This window comes from Symphalangus syndactylus, chromosome 12, assembly GCF_028878055.3.
Source record: "Symphalangus syndactylus isolate Jambi chromosome 12, NHGRI_mSymSyn1-v2.1_pri, whole genome shotgun sequence".
In the NCBI taxonomy this organism is placed as follows: domain Eukaryota; kingdom Metazoa; phylum Chordata; class Mammalia; order Primates; family Hylobatidae; genus Symphalangus; species Symphalangus syndactylus.
The window spans coordinates 69,127,499-69,144,094 of NC_072441.2; the positions used below are offsets into that span (position 1 = coordinate 69,127,499).

General features: G+C 45.0%; 1 protein-coding gene across 1 annotated transcript in view; it reads right to left on the minus strand.

Annotated features, from left to right (window-relative positions):
- The window catches only part of LOC134734845 (uncharacterized), a 55,894-nt gene extending 40,013 nt beyond the window's left edge, over window positions 1-15,881 (minus strand). The window contains exons 1-2 of the mRNA XM_063628218.1: window positions 15,789-15,881; window positions 15,039-15,159 (exon numbers count right to left, since the gene is read on the minus strand). Coding sequence (XP_063484288.1) covers window positions 15,039-15,159; window positions 15,789-15,881 — 214 coding nt within the window. The remainder of the gene's footprint in view (window positions 1-15,038; window positions 15,160-15,788) is intronic.
- Between the last annotated feature and the right edge of the window lie 715 nt (window positions 15,882-16,596).

Genomic DNA, 16,596 nt, shown 5'->3' on the forward strand with positions numbered 1-16,596 from the left:
CTGGGGGTTTTAACTGAGTAGCAGCAGCAAATAAAATATTTACAGATCTAAGCCGAAATAAATGCATAGATTCTCATTTTTAAGGAAAATGCTCATAGGGCTATTTCAAACACATCCTGGTGAATACTTGATGCCTCTGATTTAGAGAATGTGCGGGGAGCACCATTTGTCAGGAAATCGGATAGAACCATCCAATGTTTTCAAGTGTGATCATTTCTAATGGAACAGGGAGAACTCTGCAAATGGAATTCAGGTAGGATTGCCAGATGAAATATAGAAGAGTGAATTGTCTTTTGAATATATGTCCCAAATATTGCATGGGACATACTTATACTAAAATTTTATCTGTTTACCCGAAATTCAAATTTAACCAGGCATACTGTATTTTTATTTGCTAAATCTGGCAACCCTAAATCCAAGATTGTAAGTAACCCCAGTGACCTGGGAGAATAGTTGGGTGACCAGCAGAAGACAATCCTGGAGTGGCTCAAGTGCTGCAAGGACGTCGTGTGAGAATTCGAGCCTCCATCTCTCCATTTGTACAGGGGAGAATGATACTGTGCAGAGCTGCTGCTGTAAGGATTATCTGTGAAGTCATAAATCACATAAATGTCTGTCACATTTCCTGTATGCAGGAAATAGTAGTCACTATTGGTATGTAGAGGGCCTATAGCCAGTGAACGGCAAACAATAAGCCCTTAATATAAGTTGGTTCTTATCTCTAAAAGAAAGAGAGCTGTTAGGTAAGAGTGGCCACCATTTATGAGCACTTATCATATATATCAAGCACTTTCCACATTGTCTTTTTTTTTTTTTTTTTTTTTTTTTTTTGAGATAGAGTCTCACTTTGTTGCCCAGGCTGGAGTGCAGTGGCATGATCATGGCTCATTGCAACCTCAACCTCCCCAACTCAAGAGATCCTCACACCTCAGCCTCCTGAGTAGCTGAGACTACAGGTGCATGCCACCATGCCTGGCTAATTTTTTGTATTTTTTGTGGAGATGGGGTTTCGCCATGTTGCCCAGGCTGGTCTTGAACTCTTGGGCTCAAGCAATCTGCCTGCCTCAGCCTCCCAAACTGCTGGAATTACAGGTGTGAGGCACTGTGCCCAGCAACATTGTCTCATTTAAGCCTCATTGAAGATCCTACAAAAATAGATATGATCATTATCTTTTCATGGGAATATAAACTGAAGCTCAGAGTTTAGTTGACCTAATATTATACGTGTTAGAGGCAGAGCTAGGATCCAAACCTGCTTAACTCCAAATCCTGTGATATTTTAACCATATCACCCTATTCCTCACCATTTGACTCTACACAGGTTAAGAATCTTGCAAGAATAATAGATTACTATGTTTGCCACAGAACTGACCTCAACTTAACCTCTTCTTGTGATAAATTTTTATTTCCAGTAATTGGGAGATTTTTTTTTCCCTGTAAGAACTCACCTGCAGTCTCATGATGAAGTCAGTGAAGAAATGGATTTTGCATTTTAGAAACTCACTTTATTGTCTAACTGGCTGATGTGCCTATTTTGCCTAAAATAACAGATAATTGTAAAATTTTAAAATAAAAATATGTAATCCTTTTGGAAAACTGGCAGGAAGTTAGATGGTAACTACAGATTATTTACAAGCTTCTTTCTTGTCCCAGTCATCCTCACTGTGCCACCTCATTTGTTTAAACTGAACCCCAAAAGCCTGCTGCTCTTTCCCCCGTGGGCTTCACTGGTTAGAATAGGAAATAAAATGGTGGGCAGCGAGGCTGCCATGCTGGAAAAAGAGAGCTTTCGGAGGAAGGACAACCCTGAAAAGTCAATGCCTCTTTTTATAGCAATACAAAGGCTCTTAGTTGGGGCATCACCCAGGAAGGAAGAATTCCTCCTTTGAAGGAAACTGTGTTGTGGGAAGAACATGACTCAGTGTCATTTCTTGCGGGATTTAATGCATGGGAGACTCTTGGGGAAGACACAGGAGCCAGTGTCGTGCCAACCATGCCTGGAAGGGGAGGTCAAGACATAAAGCCAAAACAATCCATAGAAAAGAGAGATTTTGCCAATCCATATTGAAAACACTTTCTTCCCTAATGCCTTGGATAGTTGTCTAAAATGTCAGAATGGGGAGACACAGCCAAGTGCTTTCAGTATGCATGCTCTCAGTAAGACTTTACCTTCCATTTCTTTTATTTATAAGAATATCCCAGTACTTTGGGATTGTCACCTAATCCTAGTTAGTTTTTTTTTCCTACTTTTTTATTGTGATAAAATACACATAACATGAACTTTACCATCTTCACCATTTCTAAATGTACAGTTCAGCAGTATTAACATCGATGACATTGTGCAACGCTACTTCATTTTGCATTGTGATTTTGGACAGGGCAGGCAAAAAAGAAATTCACCCCTTGCCCCTTATAACAAGTTTCTTGAAAAATACTTATGTAGCTCCCTCCTGAACCTTGCCTGTTCGTTCCTTCCTTCTGCCTCCCTCTCCAATCATCCCTTTCCCTTTCGCTCTCCTTTTACTTTGTCAGCAACACTTGTGTTTCCTGGAGCAATCACTGCCCTTGTATTGATTATCCATTTCTTTCCAGGTCCTGTGGGAGCTGATTTCACACCTGTTGGCTCATTTGCCTCCCCACTTTCATATGGCTTGCCCTTCCGCCCACTGACCAATCATTTTAGGACCCCTTCTCTGGGCGCCCCATTCCTCCAGTCCAGACCCTCTCTGGACTCATGGGTCTGAAATTAGTGTTTTAAATCCCGAGTTTGTGTCTGAAGGTCAGCTGGAGAGCTGTTTATACGTCTGTAAGCCCCAGAGGGCTTATTTGCACAGTGTACTTACCTAAGCAGGGCTGGTTACAAGCCCCAGAGGCCCCAAGAGGGCTTCCCAGGCCTCGCCAGCAAGAGCACAAATAGGGAGCCATGGAGGACTGTTGTTGCCGAAGTAAGTTTTCAGCTTCCAAAAACAGGTCTTCAGATTTGCTACCAAGCCTTTCGCCTTGTTTATGCCATCAGGCTCCTGAGTCTCAGCTTTCCCCGTGGGGCTAAAGTCTTCACTGCAGAACTATATTTGTCATGTGTTTTTGTTTGAGGCAGATTGTGAGCCGCCCTCTTAGACGCTGTCTCTGAGTTCTGCACAGGCCAGAAAGGGAGAGATGCAAATTGGCACCAGGATGTCTGGGGTTTATCAGATGCTTCTTTCTTTCAACCTAATGACTGTGTTGCTTCAGGGGCTGCCACAGGGGTGTATGAAGAAAGCTGAGCTTCCTTTATATCTGTTTATTATCTGCTTTCTTTTTAAAGGAGTTTTGAAGTCTTAATAATTTGGTACATGGTTGTTTTTTGCTAAGATTGTGGTGAGGAATTATGGCTCAGTTTTGTTTTTATGTTGGCATAATTGGTCTAGTTCATGCTCCACAAAGTGTGGCTGGTGTTAAAGAAAAAACTGTCTAGCACAGAGTATTATTTGGGGGTCTTTGGGATGGAAGTGGTGGTGAGTAGTATTCATGAGCAATATCAAATACAGAAAACTCAATTTTTCTCCATAAATCAATGATGGTGATGGTGGTAGTAGTGGTAGCAGTCATGATGGTAAGATGGTGGCAATGATGGTGGTGATGGTGATGCCAGTAATGATAGCAGTTGTTGGATAAATCAAAGACGCCATCTTAGGCATCGGTTCCGGGTTCTTCCCCCTCCACTTGGTGCCACCTAAACCCGCCAAGCACAGCCCTCCAAATAAGCACCCAATCAAAAGGAAACACCTTCTGCCAGCCCCTAGGTCCTGCCCTCCGACCAAACACCAATCACCACATCACCCTAAAGGACATAAATACTCAGCCCCAGCAGCTCTCTCTCTCTCTCCCCTTCTCTTCGTCTTCTCGTACACTGAGCCTCCAATAAAGATCTCTTGGCTGCCACTGGTGTCATCTCTGACTAGCCTGTCGCCCTTCAGTAGTACTGATGATAATGGTGATGACAGTGACAATGGACAGTGGTTGTGATGATAGAGGTGGTGTTGAGATGATGGGGATAAGATTGTTGATGGAGGAAGAAGAGGAAGACGATGGTGAAGAGAAAAGGAGGGAGGAGTGGTAATGGGGAGGACATATTTCCATTATTATGCTCCTAGGTCTGTGACCTCCTCTCAGCCTGGAAGATTGCCCAAAGTGGATTCCCTTCCATAGGCCACCCCATTAACTCTGTCCTTGCTAGCATTCAAACACATCAAGTTTTTGTAGACAATAGCAGGATCCAAAATGAGGAAAACAGTAATTTCTCACAGAGCTTCCCAGTATGAAGATTGCTTGGAGGTTGATCATGTGTATGAGTCATTACTTGTTAGCTCACCTTGGCAATCTTTAGATACAGAAAGAAGATACCAGTGGTGACTGCAGTGCTTTGTACCCAGTACTTGCTTGAGGAGAAAAAGCAGGGATTTTGGTGTTGTACAGATGAGGGTTCAAATTTCAGGCTTTTCATTTCCTACTAAATTGTACTCTTTAAGCCTGACTTTCCTCATCCATGAAATGGAAATGACATCTACTTGACAAGGCTGGGCAAATTAAATGAGACCGAGCGTGGCACATAGTTCTGAATGAATGTCACACTCTTCCCAGAAGGGGAGGTAATGATGCTCCAGGCAGTTTTATGCTTACTTTCTGCTTCTCCTAAACCTAGATCTTAGCTAGGACTAGCAGGCACTTCCTACCCAAAACATTTTTCATGAGTCACCTATTTAATTATTAAGTAAAAATTAGATTGCTATGACTTAGGATCAGAAAGCTTCAAAAATCAAAACAATAGTTTAAAAGAGAGAGAGAGAGAGAGAATTTAACCACTCAATTGGTTGTTTTTTCAACTGCTGCCCAGCTGGTTTTTTCCACTAAATGGACTAATATTTTGGTTAACTTGACCATTTGAAATGATTCTATAACTTTTTTTTTTTTTTATGCTGTCAGGATGTTTTCCTTGATATCTGGCCCCAGTTCTCTTTGCTTATGTCATTTCATCATTACTCCTACTTATGCCGTCTGGTACCTGAATTAAAACATTTATATTCTATCATTTGAATTCGTGCCTTTCAAATATTTATAAACCATAATCATGACTTCATACAGTCAATCCTATACATATTTAATTTTTTTACGAAGAAGCCCTTTTTCCCTGAATTATTTATTTCCTCTCTGAAATCTTTCCAAAGCTGTTTCAGCCGTAAGATGAAGAGATGCCCCCAAGTGGATTGTTATCAGACAGACTCTAAAAAGTAGTTGTTGTGAAACCTGGGGTATATATTAAAAGTTCGGACTTCTAGCCCTCATCACCAGTGATTCTGATTCATGGTTCTGGGGTGTGGGGCCCAGGAATGTGCATCTTAACAACACCCTCCTTCCCCTCTCCCCAATATACAATATCCTCTACCCAATATACAGGTAATTTTGGTGTGAGTTCCCTGTAGAACACACTTGAGGCACAGTGCCACCTCACAGTTGACTTGGGAAAGCAAAACAGAAGACATTGGTTCCTGCTTTCTAATGGGCATCACATTCAGGCCTGTTTGCTTACGATTATAGCAAAATTACCTTGACAGAGTTTTGAGTGTTTCCAAGCCTTCAGTCAAATAGTTACACTGTCTTGGTTTACTGCTGCAGATGGCTAAGCGAAGTTTCTAGAAGGCTATCAATTTTCCCAGCTCTTTAGTCTTTAGGTCTGGGTTGGTGGAAGAAGAAGGGTTGCAAAAGGGCACTTTATCTACCACTCCATGTCTCTAGAAATCTAGCAATTTTGAATCCTGTAGGATTACTATTCATATTTCTTTTTTGTAAGAATATGATCCAGCAAATAACTAATAATAATTCTTCATACTAGTATAGTACTTTGTGGTTCATAAAATATCTTGACTTTCATTGCGTCATCTGATCTCCAGAATAGCTCTGGTTAAGGTAAGTAGGTGAGGTATTACTGTTTCCATTTTACAAATGAAGAAATGCTCAGAGAGAATAAGTAACTTGCCCAGGGATTTATAAAAGGTAAATGGAAGTCCTAGGATTTTACAATTATGGATTCTTTCATCATCTCTGCCTTAAGGTTGCACTTCTCTAGACTGTGGTATTATCAACCCTATAGTCTGAATGTTGCAAACTAATAAATAATAAATTTACTTCATTAAAATATCTATTACTTAGCCGCTTGGAATGGGTAGAAAATATTGAAGTAGAGAATTTTTAACCTACCCTTTAATTACTGCATTGATGTTATCCATGATTGTCTAATATTGTTCTTAATTCCTTTAAGTTTTATTTTGAAAGCTAAACATAAAAGACAATGGCGGTTTGTCATGTTGAGAAGAATATAATTATTAACCTCATAGGTTCATCCCACAAGTAATGATTGTCATATGGACCCTGTTGGCAGGAGAGGGAAGATGAGAGGTCTCCCAGCTCTTAGATAAGGCCTAGGCCATGGGTCTGCTGTTCCCAGTCAATGGATCATAATTCATTAAAATTGTGTATTGGACACTGGCTATATCCAGAGTCTACACATTAGATAATATTAAAAGAACATAAAAGGAATATAAATGAATCTAAGTGCTAAGTGACTTGGGAGTCCTTGAACTTGTTGCTTTCACCTCCATTTATTTATTTATTTATTTACTTATTCATTCATTCATTCATTGAACGCATGTTTTATCGAGCACTTACTGGAACGGCACAGTGTGCTGGGCACTGGTATTACAACAGTAGGCAAGACAGAATCATCTCTACATCATGAGCTAATAGTCCAATGGGGACACTGACAAGGATGCTGGCAGCCACAGGCAGTGGGATAAATGCTGTGGGAAAGGCAGGGTGCTGCACATACACTCACAAGGGGCATCCAGCCAGCCAGCATATTAGGCCTAGTATTTTTAAATGGATGTAGATTTATTGGGAGTGGCCTGTAGGGGGTGTGCTGAGGGCATGGCCCCTGGCCACTTTATCCCTTGGCACCCTGAGGGTACTAGGAAGTCATTGCCCTACACATTTAGTTGCCTTTGTCTGAAATATTTTCTTCCTCTCCTCCCTTAGCTAAGTTCTAGTGCCCACACATCCCTACAGGCTAGGGAGCCCTCTATGTATCGTTATATATTCAACCCCTGTGCACTGCAACATCCTGTGAAAATCCTTGAACATCATCCTCATGACCCTCACTGTCCTTCAAGTATCTCCCCCATCAGTTTTTGGGCACTCCTAGATCAGGGCGATCAGGGCCTGTGTCATTTACCTCTATATTCCCTGCACCAAGCAAATGCTTGGCACATAGTAGAGGCTTAATAAATGTTTGCTGAATGCACAAATGAATGAATGCCCCTAACCTTTAATATCTGGTTGATGAGGAGGCAGGAAACTGAACGTATACAAATAAAACCATTTGCAAACAATTAGCTGCAAGTCAATATTTCAATGCATCAAATCATGTAGCATCCTTTTTCCGATATTTAAAGTGCACCTTTTTTACCCAGCATGCATATTCCTGGGGGCCATGGACTGCCCCCAACAGGGATAAAATGGGTGTAAATGTTATGTATACTTAATTTCTTTAACAAGAAAAGTATCAGAGGATTACTTGGAGTCACTAATGGTACTACCCCAGTAAAGAGTAAATCATTTTGAAGTTACTATATGCTATGGTTTGAATGTGTCCTCCAAAATTCATGTGTTGGAAATTTAATCTCCAATGCAACAGTGTTGAGATGTAGAACTTTTGAGAGGTGATTAGGTCATTAGGGCTCTGCCCTCATGAATGGACTAATGCTGTTATTGGGGGAGTGGATGAGTTATTGCAGGAATGGGTTCCTCATTAAAGGATGAGTTCCGCCCCCTTCCTCTCCTTCTCTCACACCCTCTTGCTCTTCCACTGTCTGCCATGGGATGACGCAGCAAGAAGGCCCTCACAAGATGCCAGCACCTTGAGAGTGGACTTTCCAGCCTCCAGAATTGTGAGAAATAAATTTCTTTTTTTTTTAAATAAATTACCCACTCTGTGCTCTTCTGTTCTAGCAACACAAAATGGACTAAGACACCATGGGTAGGGTCTCTGAGAAATATGAGTTGAATAGGAAAGTTTTCATCAAAAAGGTCTGCTCAGTTGCTAAGGTAAAAGCCAACAGGGCTCGGATTAGGGCGAGATGAGTGAGACCATGTCATACAAGTTGCAGGATCACATTCTGTATTTAACTTTTTAAGTGCATCATGATTTATTGCATTAATTTTTACTTATTAAAATATCAATTATTTTGATTGCTGAGTTTTTTCACCCGGCCCCCACAGCTCCCAGCCCTGGGGGCCCCCACCCCATGAGCTCTGCCTTCCTGATACACAGATTACAGGGGAAACCCAGACTCCCTCTGCAGGAGCTGGATGTCAGCTATCACCAGGGCTCAGCTGCGTATAATGAGGGCTCACTCTGTTTGCCTGATTCACCTCTCTTTCCAGTTTTGCCTTCCCCTCTTCCTCTAGCAGTCTGAGCATTCTGCACCTCCCCCTCCCTGTGCTTCAATGCCATCTCACCCAACATCCACACTAGGGCTGCATGTTCTCCAGAGCCTGCTCCGTCTCCCTCCTCCCTTCCCTTCTACCCACAACTGACTTGCTTTATAATGGAAGAAGCTTTTTAATGCCTGCCATGAAGTCCTGTCATCTGGGCAGGGAGGGCAAGCTCCCTGACCGAATCATCAAGAGGAGAGCACCTGCCTGGAATAAGGCTCTGAATCTTCTACAGCTCTCTTTTCTGTTTCCCTTCCTCAGAAGTATCCCCTGGGCCCCGCAGAGGCTGTAGAACCAATACTGCCTGCACTAGCCAACTACGGGAGCAGTGGCTTCCCACCCCCTGTGTGCTGCAAACATACTCAAATCTATGGCCTGTAATAATTTCTGCACATCCCTGTGTTGCTCCCATAGGACAGATAGAGAAACAGAGGCCCTGGCTGATAAGTCACATCAACTGATCACATAACCACTCATGGACAAAACAGAGATTAAACCTACATTTTTGACCCCCCATTGCCCCCCATCCTGTGTCCATTTCATTATTCCATAAACATTCTCCTCTACCACATCCTACTTCCCCCTCACCTGCCTACTCCTGCAAAGTCACTTGATCTCTTGGTGAATTAGCATGAGCCAACATTGATGTTTTAAAATAGCAAACTTTCAGGCTTAAAAAAGTCAAGATCATCTTTAAGTCCCCAAGGACATATGCAACCAGTGATAGAAAAATCCTCTCCCACTTTTCCCCCTCCAGTCTGAATTGACTTAGCAACTTTTCTTCAGCTCCTCAGCAGAGCCTTTCACAAATTCCCACTTGCAGCACTGCTGAAGGATAGACATCCTGATGTGCTCTCAGCTGGACTGCTGCTGTGGACTTCAAAAACACAGATGCAGCAGCAGTGAGTGTGTGCCTGTATTATATTTCTCAACTGAACATCTTCAGAAGCTGGGCACATGTGTTTTCTAGCCCAGCATGTAGGATCTGTGGCCGCTGAGCCTGTGGGAGGGCAAAGTCCTGTAGAGAAGCTATTGTTTTCCTTGCCTTTGCTGATAGCATGAGATCAGCTAAATGATGGTGGCAGGTGTCCAAGACCAAGAAAAAGAGTAAGTAGGGGTACAGTAATGGGAAGCAGTAAATCGTAGGACATATTTGTAACCTAACCAACAAAAATCAAGCATTTTCTGGGAAATGCATGGAGCACTGAATGCTTGAGTGCCTAATGGGTTTTGAAGCCCCAGTAAGTTTCTGTGGATGGGTGCCAACAGCAAACAAATCACTGCAGCCACAAGCCGCCTCACTCCATATCCGAGATGCACACTGAGAATGACTGGACAGGCTACTGGGTATGGGAACCCTAAAGCAATTTGGATGGGGAGGCCCCCGGGGAAATGTTATCCTTAGGGCTCTCCAGGAAGCATCATTTACAACTTCACCATTGGCCAAACACTAATATATGTGCTTTACATATATCATCTCATGGAAGCCTCATTATAACACTAATGGGTTAGGTGTTGTTACACCCCTATTTTAAAGATGAAGGAAGTCAGACTCAGTTAAGATCATACATCTATTAAGAGGTAGGGCAAAATCCAAACTCAGTCTTTTCTGATTCCAAAGCACATGCTCTTAACTGCCCCACTTTATTGCCCTCAGAGCTCTTTGGTACCAATTACACCAGGCATTCCTAGCTACAAGGCATTGTTGATTCATTCATCCATTCATTCAACATCCAGCAATATCTCTTGAGCATCTGCATTGTGCCAGGTCCTTTGCCAGGCCCTGGGACCTCGCTGATGAAGGAGACATGGACCCTGTCCTCATGGAACTTGGAATCTAATGAGTGAGTGCCAGGGTCTGGAATGGGAGTTAAGGTCTCACTTAAGATTGGACAGGTTGTACCTTGCACAAAGGCTCTGCACTAAGGGGGCAAGTGGGTACTGAAACCCAGCTTATATTCCACTAAGCTATGTGCCCACAGAGCGACATCTTCCAGAGGAAGCAATTTAAAAACTTTTTTCCCAAAGAGTAATATGGGCTATTCTGGAAGTACCTGCCTCCCTTAACTTTTCTTTCTTTCTTTTTTGTTTTCTTTTCTTTTCTTTTCTTTTTTTTTTTTTTTTTTTTGAGACAAGTCTCGCTCTGTCATCCAGGTTGGAGTGCAGTGGCGCGATCTCAGCTCACTGCAACCTCCACTTCCTGAGTTCAAGCGATTCTCATGCCTCAGCCTCCCAAGTAGCTGGGATTACAAGTGCAGGCTCCCACACCCATAGAAATGGGATTTCACCATGTTGGCCAGGCTGGTCTAGAACTCCTGGCCTCAAGGGATCTGCCTGCCTCGGCCTCTCAAAGTGCTGGGATTACAGGCGTGAGCCACTGCACCTGGCTGCCTCCCTTAACTTTTCAAGCCAGTGTCACCCTGAAAGACATCCTCACTCACAACCTGCAGTGTGCAGGGAACATGAACGCACCAGGTAGACTCTGGACAGTAAGGAGGTCAGCAGCAAGTCCAAGTAAGTGTACTCAGGCCTGTTTGGCCCCAGTCAATGAGGTCCATATTCACCTTCAGGAAATCCTAGCCAGTCAACAATGATTTAAACCAATCCCTTCACCACCCCCAGGCAAAGTCCCTGTGTAAGTAAAACTTCCAGTGATTCCCAAAGATAGTACCCCCACCTCAGCAGACGGTGGGGGCCCCTGCTCGGCCCTGGACCTGCAGGCCTTCTGCCCACAACTGTCAGACCCCACAGGAACGGAAAGGAAGGCTTCTAGAGACACGTACTGGAGAGAACAAGGGGACAAAAAAGGCAAGCTGACATCAAGCCCAAACCCCAATAATTCGGAGGAGAGTATCCCTGATAACAGAAACAGAGACAGAAGGAGGTCTGCAGGAAGAAAGATGAGTTCTTTGTGTATGCCATTTTTCACGTGTTAAACATGTCATGCCTTCTATCCATGGAACCTTCACACACAAGGCACTATGTGTGATATTTACAAAAGCCCTAACCCGATTCCCTTTTTATAGATGAAGAAATTGATATGCAGAGAAACAAAATAACTTGGCTTAGGTCACATAGCTAGGAAGTGGCAGAACTAGAAAGTGGCAGAGGTGGGCCCTCTCGATTCAAAAGACACTCAATCAATGTGTAGTCTAGCTTAGAAGTCCTCGGCCTGAAGATAAAGATGAAGGAAGTGAGATAAAGGGAATGAGGCCAAGAAACAGTGAGGCAGATGGAGAGAAGGGAAAGAAAGGTACAAAGGTAGTAGAGGATGCACCCTAATAACTCCTCACAGATAAAGCAATACAGCTACTGCGACCAGCTATCAATGCAGTTCATAAATGCAGAGATCATCAGAGCAGGAAAGGACCTCTGTGCTCCCAGCCTCCCTGTGTTACAGCTGAGGAGTAGACGGCCAAGGCATCTAGTGGCTTCCCCAAGGTTCTCCAGGCTGCTGTGGAGGCAGAGCCATGGCCAGGGCCCTGGCCTCCTGGCACTCAGGCCTAACAGCTTCCATCACACTGTACCACTGAGATTATTATCATCAGTGACGATGGTGCCACTAACAGCCATGGCCACCACTATCTGGTTTTTTAGCACCAGCCACCCTGGCAGCCATCTTCATTTTGTGACTTGAAGAAAGCACTGCCCTGGTCATGTGAGCACAAGAGGAGTGGAAAATTCCAGGTCAGGGAACAACACACCCTCCAGGCATCCTTCTTCACCAGCCCTGCCTTCAGAGGCACCCGGCCCTTTTGTCCCACCACCAGTTAATATTTCACTTGGGTGAGACTTTAGGGAACAAAGAACACAAAGCTGGCCTTGAGGGGCCAAAGGTAGGCAGCCCATAGTTCCCGATTCGGCTCATAAATAAGAACAGGGCAAATGTACTTTGGATAAGGACGCGCTCAGCCTCCCGCAGAACAGCTGGGGAAGCTATTCATAGGAAAGCGTGCTATTTGCGTCTGCCTGGCATTTGAATGAGGCTCACCTAACTGCGCCTGCCCTCCCCACAGATGTGAGTCACGCTCCCCACTCACGAGTGAGGAGTGGCCAGGGGCAAAGGAGAATTGCTTCTTGGCTCAGCTGAGAGAACTGTGGGGGCCAGGAGCGGCACTGCCAAGGATATCTCCCTCCCCCAGGCAGGGAGGGCCTCCAACTGAGGACGCTTATTCTGTAGTGATAGAGCCTGATTACCCTCCATGTGAGAGAGGTGCCTCCTCGGACCCTGCTACTTTGCCCGTTGGCCCTTGGTCAAGCACAGGGGACAATTTGCAGCCCCCAACCCCTTGTTGGTGGCTTTGGCTGTCTTCTCACATCTCGAGTACTCGGGGAAAGCCAGTCAGAGCAGCGTGGGAGGCCAGTTCCAGTGTCACGCTGCCATCCTCCGAGTTCTACTGGTTCCTGGTCTCCAATTGCAAAGCTTACATGCTGTGGAGGCGAAGTGGGGGCGATTCCTCCCCCTTAAGCAGCACTGCCCACTTCTGAAGGTCATCCACCAATGCTCTTGCCTCCTGCAGCATCCAGTGCAGTTCTGGCCTGGTTCTGAGCCGAGGGTGTGCCGGAAGCAGGGCTCGCTATGGTCCAAAATAACCTTGGGAGGTCAAGCCCAGGCCTGGGCATCCGTCCTCCAAGGAGCCCTGATTGGGGGTGGGGGTCTCTCAGGGCCTAGCTGAAGAGTTAGTTCCGCTCCATAGCAGCACTGATGGTTCAGGTCAGTCTCAGGCCCGTGAGAAAAACTCCAGTTCTGCACCAAAACACAGTGGCCTTTGGAGTCCATCAGACTCCAAGCATTAGGAACGGCCAAGCCCTTCTCCCATTGGTAGTTCTCACACAACTGTGGGTCCAGAGAGGGGCCAGCCACCATGATCCTGGGACCTGTGGTCTAAGGGGTCTCTGTATACCTGGTACATATTCAGCTGCGGTTTGGGTTTTTTATTAGTGAATGGCTTAGCTCCTCAGCTGGACCATAAACTTCTCAAGGGAACATGCTGTGCCCTTATCTTTGTGTGCCTACATGACAGCACACAGCCAGCATGCAAACCATGACCTCATATGCACTTAACACTTGACTATATCTCTTTGGCTACTAGACTCTGCTCCTTGTGGACAGGGACTTCTTAATTCTGTATTTCTGAATGGCCTAGTGCTGGCTGTGACACCGAATAGGTATATAATTGATGGTGTTGATTTAAATTGTCCAGCTTGAATAAAGAATTTTCTAAATGAGTTGACATTATGACACAATGGACATAGATGAGACCATTAATGCATTTGAAATTTACACTGGTGGACACATGGTGGTAGATGCTATAGATACATGAACCCATGCAAATTCCAACTTCGAGAAACTAGTAACCTATTTAGAAATTATATTTTCTCCTGTTCTTCATGGACAAAGATGATGCAAGCATGGAGGACATGACATTTAAGCCCTCTTCCCAGTGGAAGGGATGTGCCTCCAGCTAAATTTTTCTCTCAGTCAACATTTATGGGCACCTACTGTGTGTTAGGCACTGTAGTACGGGCTGAGTATTCAAAGAAAAACAAGGCACAGGTGAATCGTGAATGGAGAGCTATGGGTCTAGTGGGGCTGAAGGCACTTTCTCAAGGAACTCATGGCACTGAAATAGCTGCTTGAGAAGTATGGCCTAAGCTCCATGGGAGTGAGAAGGGATGAATTTCTCCTGGGACCAGGAAGGGAAGATGAAATCAGGAAAGGCCTCCCAGAGGAGCAGATGTTTGAAGGATGGACAAATCCAGATGGACAATAGAGTATGTATTCTAGGCTGGAGGGTATTAACCAAAGCATCGAACGCCCTCAGTTCTTTGGGAGTAGAACAGTCTCTTCTGCTCTCACTGTGGCTGGTGGCCTGATTGCTGACCAAGGTCAGGGTGACACCTTTGGCCAAAGAATGGGGCATTTGCTTCTAAGTCAGCCAAGGGCTCTTTCTGTCTGAAAATAGCTGCCTGAATTCATTTCCCCAATTAGTCCCAGAGGCCAAAGATAGGAGCAGGCTTTCTCCACACGCAGGGCAGAAACTGCAGCTAGAAAGCCGGCCCCGCAGCATGAGGAACCCCTGGGGAGCTGGCAGGAGGCCATGACTGGCCACACCTTGAGGTCTGACCAGCTACGTTTGGACGGACCCTTTCTAGCTCTTTCCCCGTCATGTGACTGAAAACCTCATCATAATGAAAGCTGTAAAAATGCCAAACTTTAACCTTATTAAAGTCACACTGTTCTGGTCTTGGCAACCCTAATAGGATTTTACAACTCAACCTCTCTGACTAGAGTCCTTGAATAGCGCAGGGTCTGTCAGGGTCCGTGATGGGTGACTTAATGCCTTCAGGGACTGATGCTCACCCACATTCCCACCCTCCCTGTGTCCGTCCACCATCCGTGCTCACCGTGGCCTTCCATTGGCTTCCTGTTTTGTTACTCATAGAAACGGAGAAATTTCCACTACCACGGACACCGGGAAAAACGTATGAGCATACCCTACAGCACTTACCAGCTGACATGGTATTTTTCTCCGGATTAATGAAGCACAGTGGAATTTTAGCTGTTGCTGTAATGATTAATATGTCAAATCCATATTGCAGGAGAGGCAAACAGGAAAGCGATGTGAGAACCTAGGAGGAGGGAGGAAAAACAATGGGAAGGGAAGAGAGGCAGCAAAGCCAAAGAAGGACAGGGAAGGAAGAGAAGAACAAGGGAAGGACAGGGCAAAGTGGGGAGAGAGGAACACGGACTCCCACAGGGGTTGGATCAAACAGGCTCGAGCACATTTAGGGACTTCCTCCTGCCCACGGCCACATTGGTAGGAAGGTGGGTCAAGTCAGTTCCTGAGGAGAGGTCTCCCAGGAGCAGTCATTAGCATAAGGTTCTACATATCGGGAGGTCATGGACCTTGAAGATTTGAGAAAAGGTATGGGGTTTATCCCTAGAAAAAAAAAAAAATACACATAAAGGGGTTTACTTAGGGGTTTACTAAGCACCTAAACCTCCACAAAAAACACAAAAGTGAAAAACCCCTGGATTCAGCTGATGGTGTTTCTGGAGCTGGGACTGTCATGCCTGTCAGCATCCCCTCTCCATGTGATGCCTTTCGGAAACAAGTTTGGAAAGGTGACAATGGCATCAACCACAATACACATTCTCTTTGCTGAGCCTCTGCCTTGCCCTGTGAGCGCCCACCCTCTCCTCCCCACCTGCAGGCCCACCACCATGCAGTTCCCAGGATGAGGTCATGCTTACTCACAGGGTCCCTTCCTCCAACTCTAGGCAGTCCAGTGCCCCTACATGAAGTGGTGTCTATGCTGTACGTGAATATGCTCCGCAGTCTTGAGACCATTACACAGCTGGACAGAGGAATGCCTGGCCAAGCCACCAATGGGAAATACTTTGCAATGCAGATGAGTCCTCCAAAGCCAAGCATTCCCCTCTCCTGCTAATTACTTTTACCTGGTTGCATTAGAAATCCTGGCCAACATGGTGAAACCCCGTCTCTACTAAAAGTACAAAAATTAGTCAGGCATAGTGGCACATGCCTGTAGTCCCAGCTACTCATGAGGCTGAGGCAGGGGAATCACTTGAACCCAGGAGGCAGAGGTTGCAGTGAGCCAAGATCGCGCCATTGCACTCCAGCCTGGTGACAGAGTGAGATTCTGTCTCAAAAAAAAAAAAAAAAAAAAAAAGAATGGCTTCATATTCTGTATAGTCAGGAGCTGGCTCAATGTTAATGTCATTGTCTGTCCTGAAATCATCTGTCAGTGCAAGAGGGCTCTGAATTTCCTTTCTTATTTCTTGATCTAAGCATGTACATAGTGTCATGGGCCAGGTTAATTAAAGCTCACTGAACATCACATACTATCTTCTGAACAATCATACATGTTGCTTCTTTAAAAGCAGAAAAGTAAAAGGCCAGGCACGGTGGCTCACGCTTGTAATCCTAGCACTTTGGGAGGCTGAGGCGGGCGGATCACCAGGTCAGGAGAGCGAGACCACAGTGAAACCCCGTTTCTACTAAAAATACAAAAAATTAGCCGGGCGTGGTGGCGGGCGCCTAT